Raw genomic sequence first — 16,076 nt, 5'->3', positions numbered from 1 at the left:
CTCTGAACTGAGACACAGCTGTAGTTTTCAGAGTGTTGTTGATGTGCAAAACATGTGCATCTGGAAAATGCCTTACATAGATGATGCAAGCTGCGGCCATATGACTGTAGTCCAAAGCATCTGTTCAGACAATCAAATAACCAAATTCTATCAGAAGTCCTTCTGGCTTGGAAGCCATCTTTTCTCACCCCACAACACTCTTCTCTGGAACAACTGCAACCTCCTTATTGGAAACAAATCCTTATTCTTTCCTAATTGGTTCCAAAGAGATATAAATCATATTTTCAGTCTTTCTGATGAATATGGTAATATGGTGCCATATGAATGGTTGTGTACACACAGTTAATCTAATTCTTTTCAGAGAATTAAATTGTTTAACTTGTGCTAATCCAGATTGATTAATTAAACTTGTGGAAAAGTCACTGAAGTCATGGTGAAAATAACATAACACAGGCATTACTGACGTTGGACAGAACTGATATAACAGATACAAAGTGTAATAATAAGCATATTCCTCGAATTTTTCAAAGAAAAATGAAGGGCTTGGCTTTTACCTTAAAGCAGACCTACTGTATTTCAAACTAGGCTAAGGAAGTGCATTTAAAATTTTACACAAACTATACCCTGCTAATTGATATTTCTTGTACCTTTGTGAACAAAATCTTGAAACAATGGATGGTAATGTGAATCAGTCGGTTGCTCTATCTACTGGATTGCCATGATATCTTACATAGATGACTTGTAATAACTTTGATAATCCTGTGACTCTTCTTCTCACAACATCATCTGGTCAAGACCAAATATCTGCAAAACTAAAATTCCCATTTTGTATTTAGTGCTATTTATGTTAGCAGTAGGACTACAAATGTTAGCATGCAAACACATCCTAAACTAAGATGATGAACAGAGAAAACATCATACCTGCGAAACATCAGCCTGTTAGCATGGTAACATTGATTATGTCAAAGTTAGCATTTAGCTCAAAGCATCACTAGCATGGCTGTGGACTATTAGTCTTGTTAAAAAGCGAAATAAGTTTCCATACATTTTTCCATCGTGAAGGAAATATATCAGTGGTTTAGAATTTACAAATATTGTTTGCCTGAGGCTTTCTACGTCTGCCTGGAAACAGTATTATCTCTCTTATGTTTAACAGAGTTTGAATTGCTTTTAATTCTACTAATGTTTCCATAAAGCAAAATGTGTTTACAGAGAACTGCATTCACTGCATATCACTGTATAGCTAAATGTGACAAGACAACTTTTTAAAATGGGGCTGGTTTCAAAGGGGCAACTTGACCCACAAAGACGGCAGCTCCAACCAGGCTGTAAAGCTATTTTCTTTAACTAGCTACGACATGGTTTGACCCGGCAAATCAAACATAAGTTCAGATTTGAGCTAATAATCCTCTTTAACAAAAATACATATTATAACATATTAATAATCCCCTAACTTAGTTCATCAATTACTAAAATGCATTTTCAATCATGATGACCACATAAAATTATCTACCTCAAAGTTTCACGTCTGAAATAAACAGACCATGTGAGGCAGCGTGAAACATTCGTTCCCTGTACTCAACCAGCCTAAATGCACATGAGCAGTCTCTCATAAAAGAGGCACAAATATACTGAGACTACCAGAATAAATCAAGGATTCAATCATTTTCCACATGCCAGCTCCAAATCACACACAGTACTCTACCACCCACTTTAATATTTCTTCTCTGAAAAATGTATTTAAGAAATTGGAATATGAAACATGTTACCAAGATCACTTTGTACTATGTGAACAAGATTAGTATTGGAAGAAGCTGTTGGATCATAAGAGGCAGCTGTCACTCACACACAAACACACCGACACCTCCACACACGGTAACTGTCCATTATTCTTATGTGAGCAGACAGGCCTGCCTGCCAGTTAGATCACTTCAGTAATTGAACGAATGGAGGATACTCTTATTAACTTTCAAAGCAGGAGGGTTTCTTGAAGCGCATGTGTGTGTGTGTGTGTGTGTGTGTGTGTGTATACAGTGCACATACATAGATAATAAAGCCACATAAATTTGTGTACTATTGCAGTTACAGCAACTCTTCTACCCTCTCTCCTAGCAGCCTAAATATTAAACTCAGCAAGAGTTCAGACTGAGGCAGAGAGTAGTTGAGAGGAAGAAAGAGGCTTTATTCTAATGCTATTGATCTAACAGCCAATCAGGCTGAGGTAGATGGGACAAAACCACCTGTCATTCACGTAACCGAGAGTCACTTATATAACAGGCCATGATGATCTGGTTTTTTGTGATCACTATGCTGCAGGAGCCTGATTATCAGGCTTATAATAACTGTGCAGCATGCACATCTTTTCCAAGTCAGAGATATTGTTTTTGAGTGTGTAGATGCAGAGATGAATACATTGTTATAAGGGCTTTGGTTATCTCTTATTTAGCCGTCACATATTTTTACATACCCACAAGGCTCAGGCAAACAAAAACAGACACAAGTACACATATGAAAGCAGGTATAAAAGTGCATGTGGCAGTGCCTCTGAGGAAGTGAATGGATCATGTGTTGTTTCTATACAAAGGCAATCTGGCTGTAGTGCATGGATGATGAAAAAGGAAAGTAGGGTGGGGCCCAGTTAATGTCCAGTGCAGGCAGACAGCCAGTCAGCATGAGGATGAGGATCACTTAACGCTGCATCTCTTACTCAAAGCCACTCTAAAAAAGGACCCCTGACCTTGATTATCCCCAAGATGGCAGCAGCACAACACGCCAAGCAGCGATGCCCACACGGGTGCTCACTGGCAAATGTGGCATCGAGGTCAGAAAATGATACACAGGCATAAACAACACGCATTAGTCTGAGGCATGAAAGAGAAGAGTGAATGTAAACACAGCGAGGAGAAAGTAAAAAGGGAGGTGGGGAGACAGGAGGGATTCATGGCTGAGCATATCATAGAGAAACATATTTTTTCTCTGCATCCGTAACCTTTGGCGATAATTAACATTACAGAAAATAATGTCACTGTGCTGTACAGAAAAGCTTGTTGTCTGAGATTAAAAACATCAACACAAAATGTGTCTTTGAATTGGAGTTTAATGCTAATAAGAGACTATCAACACATTTATATTTGTAACTGTGAAGAAAACAACTCCAGATGCCAAGAAAGTCGGCATGTTTGAGCAGAGGAATGTGGAGGTCAAAAACATTTAATCTGTTAAATTTCTCAATTCATGAAATATCTGATGTTTCCTGAATCTAAGTCAGAAGTGACATATTGAGTTTGGCATAGCAGTGGGCTTCTTGCTGTCCTCAACAGACATAGGGAAGACAAAGCCTACGCGGAGAACGGGAGGGGTGAGAAAAGACACTGATGGCCAGAGATGAAACGAGAAACAAGAAATAGAACAACAGAGAAGCGACAGTGATATCCCCTAGGGTCAAAGGGTGTGAGATCCATCTGTTCCTAGAGATCACACATACCCAAACACACACACACACATACACACGCACACACACACATACACACACACACACACACATTCATCAACAGTGTGTCATGGTACACAGTGTTATCACAGGACTATTTTCAAGGCCTGACTGTCACCAATCTGTGTGCCAGAATGAGAAAGTTCATTCACAGCATATGAAACATTTCTTAGCGACAGCAGTGTTAGACAGCTCAGGAAACAGCTCGCACCCCACAAAAGCATGAAGAAGGAATTATCCAGTCTGCTGAACTTCCAGAGACGCAACAAAAATGCCAGTTAAAATTATTTGCACCCTCTGATCCTACAGCAGTAAGGACCAGTCAACCAATAATATCTTTTGGCTCTGTCACAGTAGTGCGCTGGTTTATAGGGCAGATGATCTATTTCTCCAAAGCTTTAAACAATCAGTTTTCCCAATTCTTCATGCAGTTATTCCCTCTCCTGTCAACACAACCCGTGCTCTCCAAGTCCCAAACCATTTATTCTATTAATACCCAGATCATTTCATCATCGTGTTTGTTCCGCTCTCTTCCCAAAGCTACGCCCAAACTAATCATAACCCCTCTTTCTAATGTATAATGTTAAAACCTTATACATCCTGTATGGGTCACAGTTCTCAGGAGCTCTTCTCACTTACATGACCTCACCAGCACTATCACTCAATCATAAGATATAAAATGTTGCAGCAGGTTCTGGAGTTTAAGCCTAATTGTTCTGTATCTGTATAGAACCATCATAAATAGTTTGCAATGTTGGTCTCTCTTGGTTGAATAAGAGGCCTACCACACTGTCAGCGTCAGAGAGTTTTTTCTCTGCATGTAAAAACATTCTGCATGTGTATAAATATATGAGTAAAATACAATATACAAGTTAAAAAAAAGGCACATTTGAATTACAGGTTAAGCAAGCATATGTGTTACACTGCTCACGTCCCCCGACTTCTCTGTGTCAGTCACCAACTCCCAATCTGGTATCTCCAATACGGAGTGATGAGTCAGACAGGATGGGTTTAAGTCCAAAACAATAAATACCCAAACAGGGAACAATGTTACCTGATGTTCCTTTGTATTTTTGTGTTCTGCCTCAATATTTCACAAGTGTTCCTTATTTGTGATTAATGTCCCTGAGATAGTCAATGGTTTACAAAACAGCCAGCAATTTCAGATTATTCCATTTATATGAAATGGTGTTAGCATACTGCCGGTGCTGGTCCTTGTAACATTTAAGGGAAAGGTCATAATTCAAATGCAGAACACAGCAGAGTTGAAGAGGTACAGCCCTCTGCATCACAGCGGGAGTTAGTCCCACAGAACTTAAATTTATATTCTACGCAGTTTTGTGGAAAATCGTCTAAAATGCAAAGCATCTACGTATTTCCCATCTGACGGGGCATCTATAACATGTATCTTCAGTTTGAATTTTTCCTTTAATATGAGCATCAAGTAGCTTCAACATAGTGTTGGAACAAGCCGATAAAGAATGGGCACCCAGTTGTTGGTTTATTAGGTACAACAGGCTAAAACTTATTCCGTCTAATACCACAGCCCTTCATGAAGGTTATTATGTGTGAGAGGTATTCAGTCAACTTTTGGTCTTCGATTATTAATAAGCTAGGTGTACCTAACAAACTGGAAACTTAGTGTAAATGTGATATTATTGTATAATGTGAGGGTTCAAGGGTTCAAGAGCTTAACTGAGCAAGCAATGTTCTTATTTTGCAAAATCTTTGTTGGTTGACAAAGGTCGCAAGTCCAAAGGGGACATGCTTTTAATACTGATTATTCATTATTTCATTAATTATACCACTTGCTCTCCAAAGAGTTTTCTTTTCATGCCAGCAATAATTTGGGAGAAAACCTCTCCTAATGGTCCGTCTATCAGCAGATGGCCAGAAGCTACCTGCCAGCTAGAAGGAAGGAAGGCCATCTGAGCAGAGAAGTAAACAAGAGAGAGAGATAAAGAAGAGACAGAACAAACCACATGACGTGCTGTATGAACCGAGAGAAAACAGGCTCTTTTTTCATCCCTCTGCTTTGTATACACTGGCATGTCTCCTGGGTTTAACTAGAGAGGGTTTAATTGAGGCTGGTCTTGTGTGTATGTGTGTGTCTGTGCTACATGTGTGCAGACTCAACTTTAAAAAAAAAAAATCTAATTTCACTCTCTGCCTACATGCAACACACCTTTGGGCTCCATGGGGGATATGTTTTATGCTCTGGTTTTGCTCTGTTTGTTTCTGTCGAACACCTTTGCATACATATGTTCATGTGATTGTGTGACTTACCAGAAACCTTTAACGTCAACAAACACACATTTTTGAGAATCAAAAAAACGCAATGAGCATTTTGCTTACCACCATCTTGTTGAGGGAGACCCAGCAGTCAGATGGAAACTCCTGCAGCATGGGAACGAGGAACTGGAGACAGCCGTCCCAGTGACACAACAGGAGCATCATACCAATCAGGTTGAATATTCGCATCACAGCGCTGGCCAGGTCATAGGTCATGTGGAAGATCTGTCAGGAGGAGAAGAGATGGGCAGACAGAGGGTTACAGACATGGAGAGGAGGGAAAAGCAGGGACAGATGTGTGAGCAGAATGACAAATCAGTGGATTCAGACTGAATCTGACAATAAGTACTGAATCTGTTTTCACAAATAGTACATCCAGCATATTGTTATACTCAGGGCAGAATTTTAAACGTCTTGTCTTTTCCTGTATGTCTTTAAGGGTATTTTCAGTTCATATAGCTTTTTAAGTCACTATATCCAATATTTTCACAAAAATAATGCATCAAATGACAAAGTGAAAGGTGTCGCAGTGATAGACACTTTATGGAGCTTTATTCTGAGTTTCAGGACATTGTTTACCTGTCAGGTTCACTACTCCCATTGCACAACTTACAACTATAGCTGGAAGCTGATGGCAAAAAGCACTACAAACCCATTTTATGCTACCTGTTTGTAGATAGCTAATGAGCATAATGAAGCATTTAGCAGCTAAAGCTGTTATGGTTTCAGGGTCCACAACTGTGTTTTTCTGGTTTAACTGCTCATAGTGTTGTTTTCAGACAAAATCAGAAAAACTACTACCTAACAAATTTAGCGACTAGATAGCAACAAAAACTGAGCTCAAAGAGAGTCAATATTGGACTTATACTAGCCAGGTGAAGAATAATTATGAAATGTTCTTGTATTTGTTAGCTAGTAACCAAGGAATAAAAACTCTTCACCTGCCAGAGATTTTCCTCAGTAGTTGGTGGAGACCAAAAACAAGTAAACAGGTAAAAGTGAGTGAATATTGGACTTACATTCATCAGGGAACCAAAAACCTGACTCTAAATTAATGTTAATGTTGCTCTATAACTGCTAGAAGTGTAAATTAGCAAAAATCCACTTAAAGGGTGATGATATTTTATTCTTATTATTATTCACTGTTACCTCAAACAGCTAGCATCTAACTTTTAAATCAATATTAACAGATTTTTTTGCCACTTGGGATCAGTGGAGAAAGCTGTAAACACAATATTGACATATTATCTCCTTATAAAGTTGATAAGGAAAAATGCCAGATGAGTAATCTGGCAGATACAGAGCAACATTCATTTGGAGCTGCATTTTTGGCCACCTGGCCAGTATAAGTCCAATATTGACCCACTTTTAGCTTAGTATTTGTCGTTAGCTACTCGCTAAATTTGTTAGCCAGAAAAAATGAATGAAAGCTCATTGTTATGGTAAATCAGCAGCCTGGGAGGATGATCGAGCTGCAGGGATGGATATCTTTAAAAACCCAATCAAACAGTTTTTCAGGAGTGGTGAAAAACTAGTTGTGTCTCCCAAGCTTTTTCTGAGATGTGATGCATGTCGTTCCCCCTCAGTGAGAAGTCGAATAATGTGCCAGGCTGAGATTCTAAATTGTAACCAGGTGGGGAATATGAACAAGCACAGAGTCTGTGGTCTGTTCTCAGTCACGATAAAACCTCATCAGGCACTGACGAAGCTTTGATCATGCTGGCCTCTCTCTGCTGTTTCTTAGCATTACTCGCCTCAGGTAAGAAGGCTCATTTGTGTGGACCTGGTATTGTGGTCACAGCCTTGTAAACACCACTCACTGTGGCTTTGCTGGCTATTGGCCAGGCTTGTAACCACCGTGCGTGCGTGTGTGTGTGTTTGTGTGTGTGTGGGTAGGTTTACATGCGTGTGTGTGCTGGTGTGAAATCCTTGCTTACCTGATCCAGTGGATGCTTCACTAAATCATAAGCAAAAACCATACATTCCCAGTAGGAACAAGAGAATTGTCCTACAAGGGAAGTAGAGCAAACACTGTCTGTATGTCTGTATATAGTATATAGCCTACTGTATATTTATGCATATTGAAAGGCCCTGCTTTATGGGCCAATTTAATGGTTTCCTATATAGAAAACAACAGCTCATTTATTTCTCACTTGATACAATTGAATCGTCCTACATGTGAAGTAGGCCAGATTGTGTGTGTGTGTGTGTGTCTGGAGACATGCAAGGGCTGCCTCTGTTGTGATTTTACAGTTTGGGAGCAGCCAGGCTAGGACATTCGGTGACTCATGCCGTCACCTCAGAGGCCTTGTGCTCAAGTTGCAGCTCACTTGAATGTCAAAACCTGCTCTCCTACTAATCCCCAGGGTGCAAATATCCCTTGTTAGTTACAGTGCCAACACAAGAAGGCCAACCCGTATTAAGATCTTACCCCATCGCACCTGGCCAATACTCATACATGAGCAACAATCTTGATTAGCAATCTATTAGACTGACAACCTTTTTGATTGTCTGTCAAATATACCTTGAGTTCCATCCCTACTTTTCCCTATTTCTAGTTTAGGGTTAAAAAATGTAATTTAGCTATAGATCAAACTCCAAAGAAATGACTTTCTTTACTTTTTTTGAGTGCTGTACCTCCTGTAATGGCTTATGGCCTTTGCTAATTTGGAGAAGGAGAAGGGGAAACACACTGTGAAGCCCTGCCCTGTGATTAAGAAGCATTCCCATCATGATTAATGAGGCTCCAGGACTAATGTTCCCCCCGACACCAGAACAGCACCTGGCCATGTGTCACTGTCAGACCACAATCTGGGTCAAGGCACATTACTGTGACCACAACTTGCAGCCTGAAAAACACAGATAAAATACTCCTGTCTGCTGCACATGAGATTGACACACCTGATGATTCAGATGACAACATCTAGAGAAAACAAGCAAACTTGATGAAATTTTACCCCCACACTCATACATACACGCCCAATCCATTCACCTCCTGAGAAAGGCATGCCAGGAAGTGGAGAGGCTTGATCCATGTTTCCTGCCTCAGGAAATTGCTCTGGTTATTCGTGACAATGCTTATCTCTGCCGCACACCAAACACACACACCAGTCTATTCTAAAATCATGTCAAAAATACATAATGTTAACCAGCAGCACTTTGAACCAGGTTGTTGTCCAGTGTTCTCCTTTCGGTTGCTCTATAGCCAGGTTAGAAAATGAAATCATCACAACTCTAAGACAATCTTTTAGGCTGCAGTGAGCTGAGCTAAGCTGAGCCGAGCTGAGCTGGGCAGCGGGGAAACACAACCAGCCACGTTTGGATCGAGCTGAGCAGAGCAGAGCTCAGCTCATCTAAGCTGATCAGGGCCAGGGCTCAGTCGAAGCAAAGGAGCATTCGGTTGTGTGTCTTTGAGTCAGTAATTAAGACTCTCATCGAGCTCAAATTACCGCTCTCTAATCAGAAGAGCAGTGGTTATTTTCAGAGTGAAGGAACACACACATTTGATTCATAGATGTTTGGTTAGGCCAGATAGGGATCCTTAGTTTATAACAGCAAAAAAAGCAAACACAAACAGAAGAGACCAGAGTTAATTGTGTTTATGTAGCAGCATATGTGGTACATGGTAGAAGATAAGGTATCTAACTGAAGATAAATCTTATTTGCTGATATATAATGTAATCATTAAGGCTTGTGCTCTTGCATTGGCCACTATATCAGTATCCATTCAAAACTGTTTGATGCCTTGATTGGTTGAAATGCCACATTAAATCAATTATTAAAATGTGGAGACAGTAGCTCTCATTGTGAGAAAAAAAAAGACAATTAGCTTTCCTGATGGTTGTGTTCGTTCCTCGGGAAATCCCTTTTCAGTTGCCCACTGATAAGCACAAATTAATTTTCTTGAATTGTTAACTGCACCAGTACACTGGCTTATGATGAGCTATTATCCAGCCATCATGCTTATTGCTTTACAACATGGCGAAAACTTATTTTTGTGTGTCAGGAAGTAATTATACAGAGGAGGAGTTTAGTTACACAAACAGGATTACTTGTATTCTGATATAAACCACAATTTATATCCAATATTGTATTATTAATGAGAGCACAGTGAGACTATTTTTTTTAATATAAGCAAACCCAATTCAAAGTGGTGGGGCAATATTTGTCATAATATCCAAACCGCACCTTACTTCTACACTAAAACACCTGTGATTATCAGTACAGCTCTGATGGCAGAGGTGATGCTGATGAGTTATTTTGTGAGATTCCAGTTGAGAGACTAAAATCCATTTAACTGCACTTTGACTAACAGAATGGAGAAAGATGTGATTGGAGGTAGAAATTATGAAAACGGATCAATATAAAGGCAGGCTGACATTGCTTCTGGCTTTTCAGATAGATATAAATATCACAATAAAAAGTTATATTTTTTGTACAATTGGCCCTCATTTTCAAAATTGTAATAGTTTCTGTATATTTCTGTTTTAATTGGTGGTTATTATGGTTATGGTTTCACAATATATTGACTTTTATATTTAGGAAATTATCATTGAACAGTGAAACATATATAACCTTTAAATCAAATTAAATTTGATGCAGTATGATATATCACTACTAGGATTTTCACAGATTCATTTATATGTGTTCTAGGCCCGAATTATACCTAATTTACCTGCTGTCATTAACATAATGCTTCCTTTAGTAGTCAAAACACAGTAAACCCCAAACCCTCCTTTTTGCCATGTGATTGTATAATAAATGTTTAAACTCATCCTACCTCCTCCCACTGGTGGATGTAACGGATGAGTCTGGACAACCTCAGCAGGCGCAGCAGACTGAGGATCTTAGTGAACCGGACAATGCGGAGTGCCCGAGCCGTCTTGTACACCTCCGAGTCAATCCCTTTCTCCACGATGAGGAAGATATAATCCACAGGTATGGAAGAGACAAAGTCCACCACAAACCAGCTCTTCAGGTACTTCTTCTTAATCTTCTTGGGGTCGAGGATGATCTCGGTGTTGTCCTCAAACACGATACCCGTCCTGAAGTTGAGCACCAGGTCCATGAGGAAGAAGGTGTCGGAGACCACGTTGAAGATGATCCAGGGCGTGGTGGTCTCGTCCTTAAAAAAGGTGATGCCCACGGGGATGATGATCAGGTTGCCTACCATGAACATCAGCATGGTGACGTCCCAATAGAACCTGACAGGGTGGAGCAGTGGGAAGAAGGTGGTTAGAGACAAAGGACAACTATAAGACGTCAGATGCCAGCCACACTCTGAAATACAGGAGGAAATAACACATGATAGTTACACAGTAGAGTGCACAATCTACAGTTTCACTGTGTGTGAACCAAGTCTAAAACTGAAATACTGATGTGTAGACAACTTACAGTGTTGCTATTTGCTGTGCATATCAAAAGCCGGCAAAAATGCAGACTGTGCTTGATTTATGACAAATGATATTTCAAGCTCCCTCTGTATCATGAAGCAATGCAGTGTCCAGGGCCACACACACACACACACACACACACACACACACACACACTTAGAAAACAGCACCACCCATAACAACAGTGAGAAATGGCTTATCTCTTATAAAATGCCTGCTTTTCTTTTACCAACTGCACTGTATCTACTCCTGGTGAGATGACCTGTATCATCTGACTAAGGACAAGGTCAAAGCAAGGACAAGCAGAGAGAAAAGTACATTACAGGAAGGTCAAGCTGGGTGTCAACTTCATTTCAAATCAAAGAACAACAGATACCCGAGCACTTTTGAGCAGTATTCACCCATAACCAGTGGGTGATTACTGTGAGATTTATTTGTCTCAAACAGGCATTGCTCAACAGCCAATCATGCCACACAACTGACCTGTGATTCAGAATTTTAAGCAGTGATTTATCAGACTGACAGACTAGTCGATTCAACAAAGTTAACCAGCAACTAGTTTGATAACTGAGCCGTTGTTAATCAGTTTGTCAAGTAAAAATGCCAAACACACTGATGTTTGGATTCGCTGATCTTTATCTTACGTGAAGGTAAACTGAATATCTTTAAGTTTTAAACTGTTGGCCAGACAAAACAGGGCACGTAAACACATCACATTTGACTTTAGGAAACTGTGGATGTTTTGCTATTTACTGACTTTTTACAGACCTCCTCCTATTGTTATGTCAACAATCAGTAGTTGCAACCTTGTATGTTTCTGTCCTTCTTGTTCAGGAGGCCAATCTTACACTGCTGTCTGATCAGCTGGAAGTGAGGTGGAGACTGCAAAGCAAAGGGAGGAACTGATGATATGCGTTGCTGAGTCACGAATGTCCTATTGTCAAACTTTAACAGTAACGGTGAATTTAAAAAAATCACTAATCAATATTATATTTTATACTATTTAATTGGAGCCCAGCGCTTTAGTCGTTTGGGTTCATCGTCAGACCAGACCTGTGTGACACAGGAGGAGCTGTCCTCGGTGCTGAAACTGACATTCAGACGCATTCCGGCTCGGGAAACGCAACTTTTCCAACTTCACGCCAGGTTCATCTTGACAGACGCAAGTCGTTAAACATGGCCTCTTTGTGACTTTGGGTCACAAACATTTAAGTCACACTGCAGTTACCGCCGCTTTTTGCCACTGTGGATAAGATTTGGTCCAAGTGGACCTATTTAATTAGATTATGCGCAACGCAGCCTCGATGCTGAAACAGTATTTCTGTGAGAAAAAAACGTGTTTTTTATCAGCACCTTAAACATGTGGAGTATTACACTCTATTTTGCTGATCTTGTTGAGATCAAGAGTATCTGCTCAAATTTGGACACGTTTAACTTATTTTGCATCAACTATTTAAGCACAATAAAAGCGCTTTTTTTTATTTTTTTATTTCTTTACCTTTTTTTAAGTTATAGTCCGGCTGTCTATTTCTAAGGTGCATTCAATGGAAAACGTTGAATCTCTCATTCTATTCTTTTTATATTTCCTCATATAAAGTTGTTTGATGTGGAGACGGGCTATCAATATGTTACTAGGCTACCATATCAACATCAATCAGACACCATAAGCTCTTTATCGTCCATGCAGAGCTACCCAGTCTAAGAGGATACACTGTTTATGAACCTAACTCAATTGGACCCATACCTGAAGTCGCTGTATGGGTGGATAATCCAATTACCCGCTGACTTAACGCGCTCTTGCTCTTTTTCCACTGCCTTCTGGCTGCCAAACATGCGCAGGGAGAACTTGTTCACTCCGGGCTGAAGCATGGAACTAAACTGCCGCTGCATGTAAGTCTGGTTTCCCCTGGACTCTCCATCGTCCGGCACTATCTGAGAGCCATCCTCAGCTTTACTGAATGTGACTGAATTTCTCGATTGTTGACTCGGGGTCTGTCCTTTACTAGTTGGCGCATTGGAGAAAGAAACTCTCGAGTCCTTTTTGTCCATCCCCGCCGCTGTCTTGACCTCGGCCCCCGGCCCCTGTGTCAGGGACCCCGGTGAAGTTATAGAGCCGTCCATGCTCGCAGCCTGCCCCTTGTCGTCTTCCGCCCCTGCCACTACTCCATCTGCCTGCCTTGAAATGAGAGAGGAAAGGCTCCCTGAACTGGTCGGGTCCCTTCTACAGTCTCCGTTTTTGTTGCATATCATACCGATGGCCCCCTCTCCTCTCACGCCTACGTCTGACACTGTGTCCCCTCCACTCCTGTGGTCTGACTCTGAGCCGCCTCGACCGCCAGCAGCATCCCTCTGGCGTAACAGAGCGCAGGCTGTGCTGCCGCTGGCACTCAGACGCGCGGGGTCCTCCTCTTGGAAGAGCCAGAGCTCATTGTTGCTGGAGTTTTTAAGCGCAATGGACGCGGCTCCGCCTCCTGGCGTACATTTTTTCATACTGCTCCCGTGATCCTTGCATCCGGTCAAGTTGGCTACTTGAGGTGGTCGAGACTGCTGGAATTTGGGCTCCTCCTCGCCGTCCTCTGCCTCGTCCATCACCGACAGACAGACAGAGACAGACAGACACTCCTGCACCTTGAACCCGGCGAGACTGGGCGGCGGCCTGTGGAAGGACTGAGGAGTTCAAAGCAGCCACAGCTATGGCAGTCTGCTTTCCATTCACAACACTCAGGGATGACAGCGCACCGGCGGCGTTGCTATGGCTGCAATCTGGCCTCTGTTATTGTGTGTGTGTGTGTGTGTGTGTGTGTGAGAGAGAGAGAGAGAGAGAGAGAGAGACGACAGCATTACCCTTAGGCTACAACCATATACAGGTAGCCTGTACTGAAGACGATATATAAACAAAAGGGAGATATCTTCTCACACATTTACAGTGTAATTAGAAAGAAAATTGGAATTAGCTCACACATAAACACATACATATATTATTAAATAGCTGCAACAAACTCACCTGATAGGAGCGGGGAACATCAGGACAAAGGCGAAAAAATGAAGGTCACAAGAAACCACCAAGTTCCCCATCCTTTACTATCCACAAGGCTGCTCTCAAGCAACCAGATCAAAAGGGCTCAAACAGCCGGCGGCCCGTGCTGTCATGGAGGCGTGATTGATCATAGGTGAACTACTCAACAGGGCTTTCTTAACTAGACTGGGAGCCTGTGTCAACAGCGTCTGCCTGTTGCTTTGCGCTGGGTGTAGTTTGCTGAAACGGTCGGGGGTCCCTCTCTTGGTTAAACGGCTCCATCTAGTGAAAAAACCCTCCCATTGCACTCTCAGGCCTTCTCTGTGACCACACGGGCTCAGGGCCGAGGCTGCACCAACGCAGCACACAGCCTGTTGCTGCTGTGGCACCAACAATTCTGGAGGATGCATTCAGTCTTTTTTTTTTTTTTTTTTTTTTCTACACACCTGACCAAATGTTTACCATGGTTTATAATCATGCATTGCCCAACATTTGTTTCTCATCATTCTGTGGCAGCTTCTCATTTGGCTCATGGTCCCATATTTTACACTTTTCCAGTGGTTTTTCTTTAAGTTTTGAGGATATGGTTGTGATTTTTTATTGGTTTTACTCCGACAACAGGCAAAACTGTTTTTTTTTTTTTTGAGTGATCATATAAAAATATGGCAGATTTCAGGTAAACACTCGGGAAACTAAATCCTGCAAGGTTGGATTGTGAGTGCTTTGATACTTTCACAGTGTTAATGTAGCACCTAGCCCTGCTTTATGATCAGAAAGACACAGGACGGTACAGAACCTTTAAACATAACTTTCAAATGGGGCAATCATTTAGGCTTCTAAAAACCTGGATAAAAACCACACTAAGATCAGATACATTCACTGTTATACTGATAAAAAGGGAGACACAGACTGTGCTTTCTGCTCAATAAATAAATCCTGATGGAAAGCATGGCTTAGGACAGTTGTGGTAAAGCATTATAAGTCTTGTCTGACTTAACTATGAATTTTACTAAAAGGAGATAGAGCATGGTTTTCTGTGTAGGGCTGGTGTGTGTTTAAGCCCAGATGGTAGCTGCAGAGGAGTTCCTAGTTTCTGGTGAGAGATTGGTTTTGCACGTTTAAAGGATAAATTCACATTTTTTCCAAGTCTGTATTGAAACAGTAATAAGTTTTTACTTGCTGTAAACATGGCTTCAGTTAAATCTGTCCAGTGAGAGGTCCCTCCCTAATGCCCGTCCAATGGAAATGATGGGCACAAAGTCCACAGCTCTTCCTCCAATTCCCAAGTTTATCTGAGGCTAATATGAGGCTTCAGCTGTTCCAGTTAACTAAATCAAGTGGATATCTTCCAAAGTTTGTCTTTCTGTATGAAATTCCCACTTTGTGTTACTGTTCCTCCACCAGAGAGCAACAAGGAAACACTGTATGGGAAAAAAAACCCATAGAGGGATAACCACTTGATTTCATCTGACACAGACAGCTGATCCCCATATTATCTTCACACTAGTAAAGGAAACGTTTAATGTAAGCATGGGCAGAACAGAAGCAATGATTACAGTGAGGAAAACCTGTTTCAGTCTTTATATGGTCACCTGTTTTCAGACAGACTTGAAAAACGGGAAATGGTGAACACACCCTTAACTACTTTCTTTTGTAAATGACTTTGTTTTAGGCATGCAGTAGTCTATAGAAATAGAACCATTGTTAATTTTCCAGGCCTTAGATCCTCAGTCACTATCAACTACACACTTACAGTAACTTTTGCACTTTGACACCAGTCAGTCAATGATTCTTTAAATTTCCTCTCAAATCATTTTTACAAAGGGTTTCTTCGGTCTTCCTTGCAGTGCCTACGTTTTTGACCAGTTTATTCCTTGATAAGTTA

General features: G+C 41.1%; 1 protein-coding gene across 1 annotated transcript in view; it reads right to left on the bottom strand.

Moving 5' to 3' along the window:
* Positions 1-13,914, bottom strand: part of hcn2b (hyperpolarization activated cyclic nucleotide-gated potassium channel 2b) — a 43,057-nt gene extending 29,143 nt beyond the window's left edge. Inside the window, exons 1-3 of the mRNA XM_071487484.1 lie at positions 12,920-13,914; positions 10,563-10,986; positions 5,846-6,007 (exon numbers count right to left, since the gene is read on the bottom strand). Of these exons, the coding sequence (XP_071343585.1) occupies positions 5,846-6,007; positions 10,563-10,986; positions 12,920-13,764 (1,431 nt within the window). The 5' untranslated portion in view covers positions 13,765-13,914. The remainder of the gene's footprint in view (positions 1-5,845; positions 6,008-10,562; positions 10,987-12,919) is intronic.
* Between the last annotated feature and the right edge of the window lie 2,162 nt (positions 13,915-16,076).

The sequence above is a fragment of the Trachinotus anak genome, unplaced genomic scaffold, assembly GCF_046630095.1.
Source record: "Trachinotus anak isolate AG129_WGS33_773 ecotype Australia unplaced genomic scaffold, CSIRO_AGI_Tana_v1 ptg000010l, whole genome shotgun sequence".
NCBI lineage: Eukaryota > Metazoa > Chordata > Actinopteri > Carangiformes > Carangidae > Trachinotus > Trachinotus anak.
Note: the sequence above shows the minus strand (reverse complement) of the source record. Positions and strands in the feature narration are given on the sequence as shown.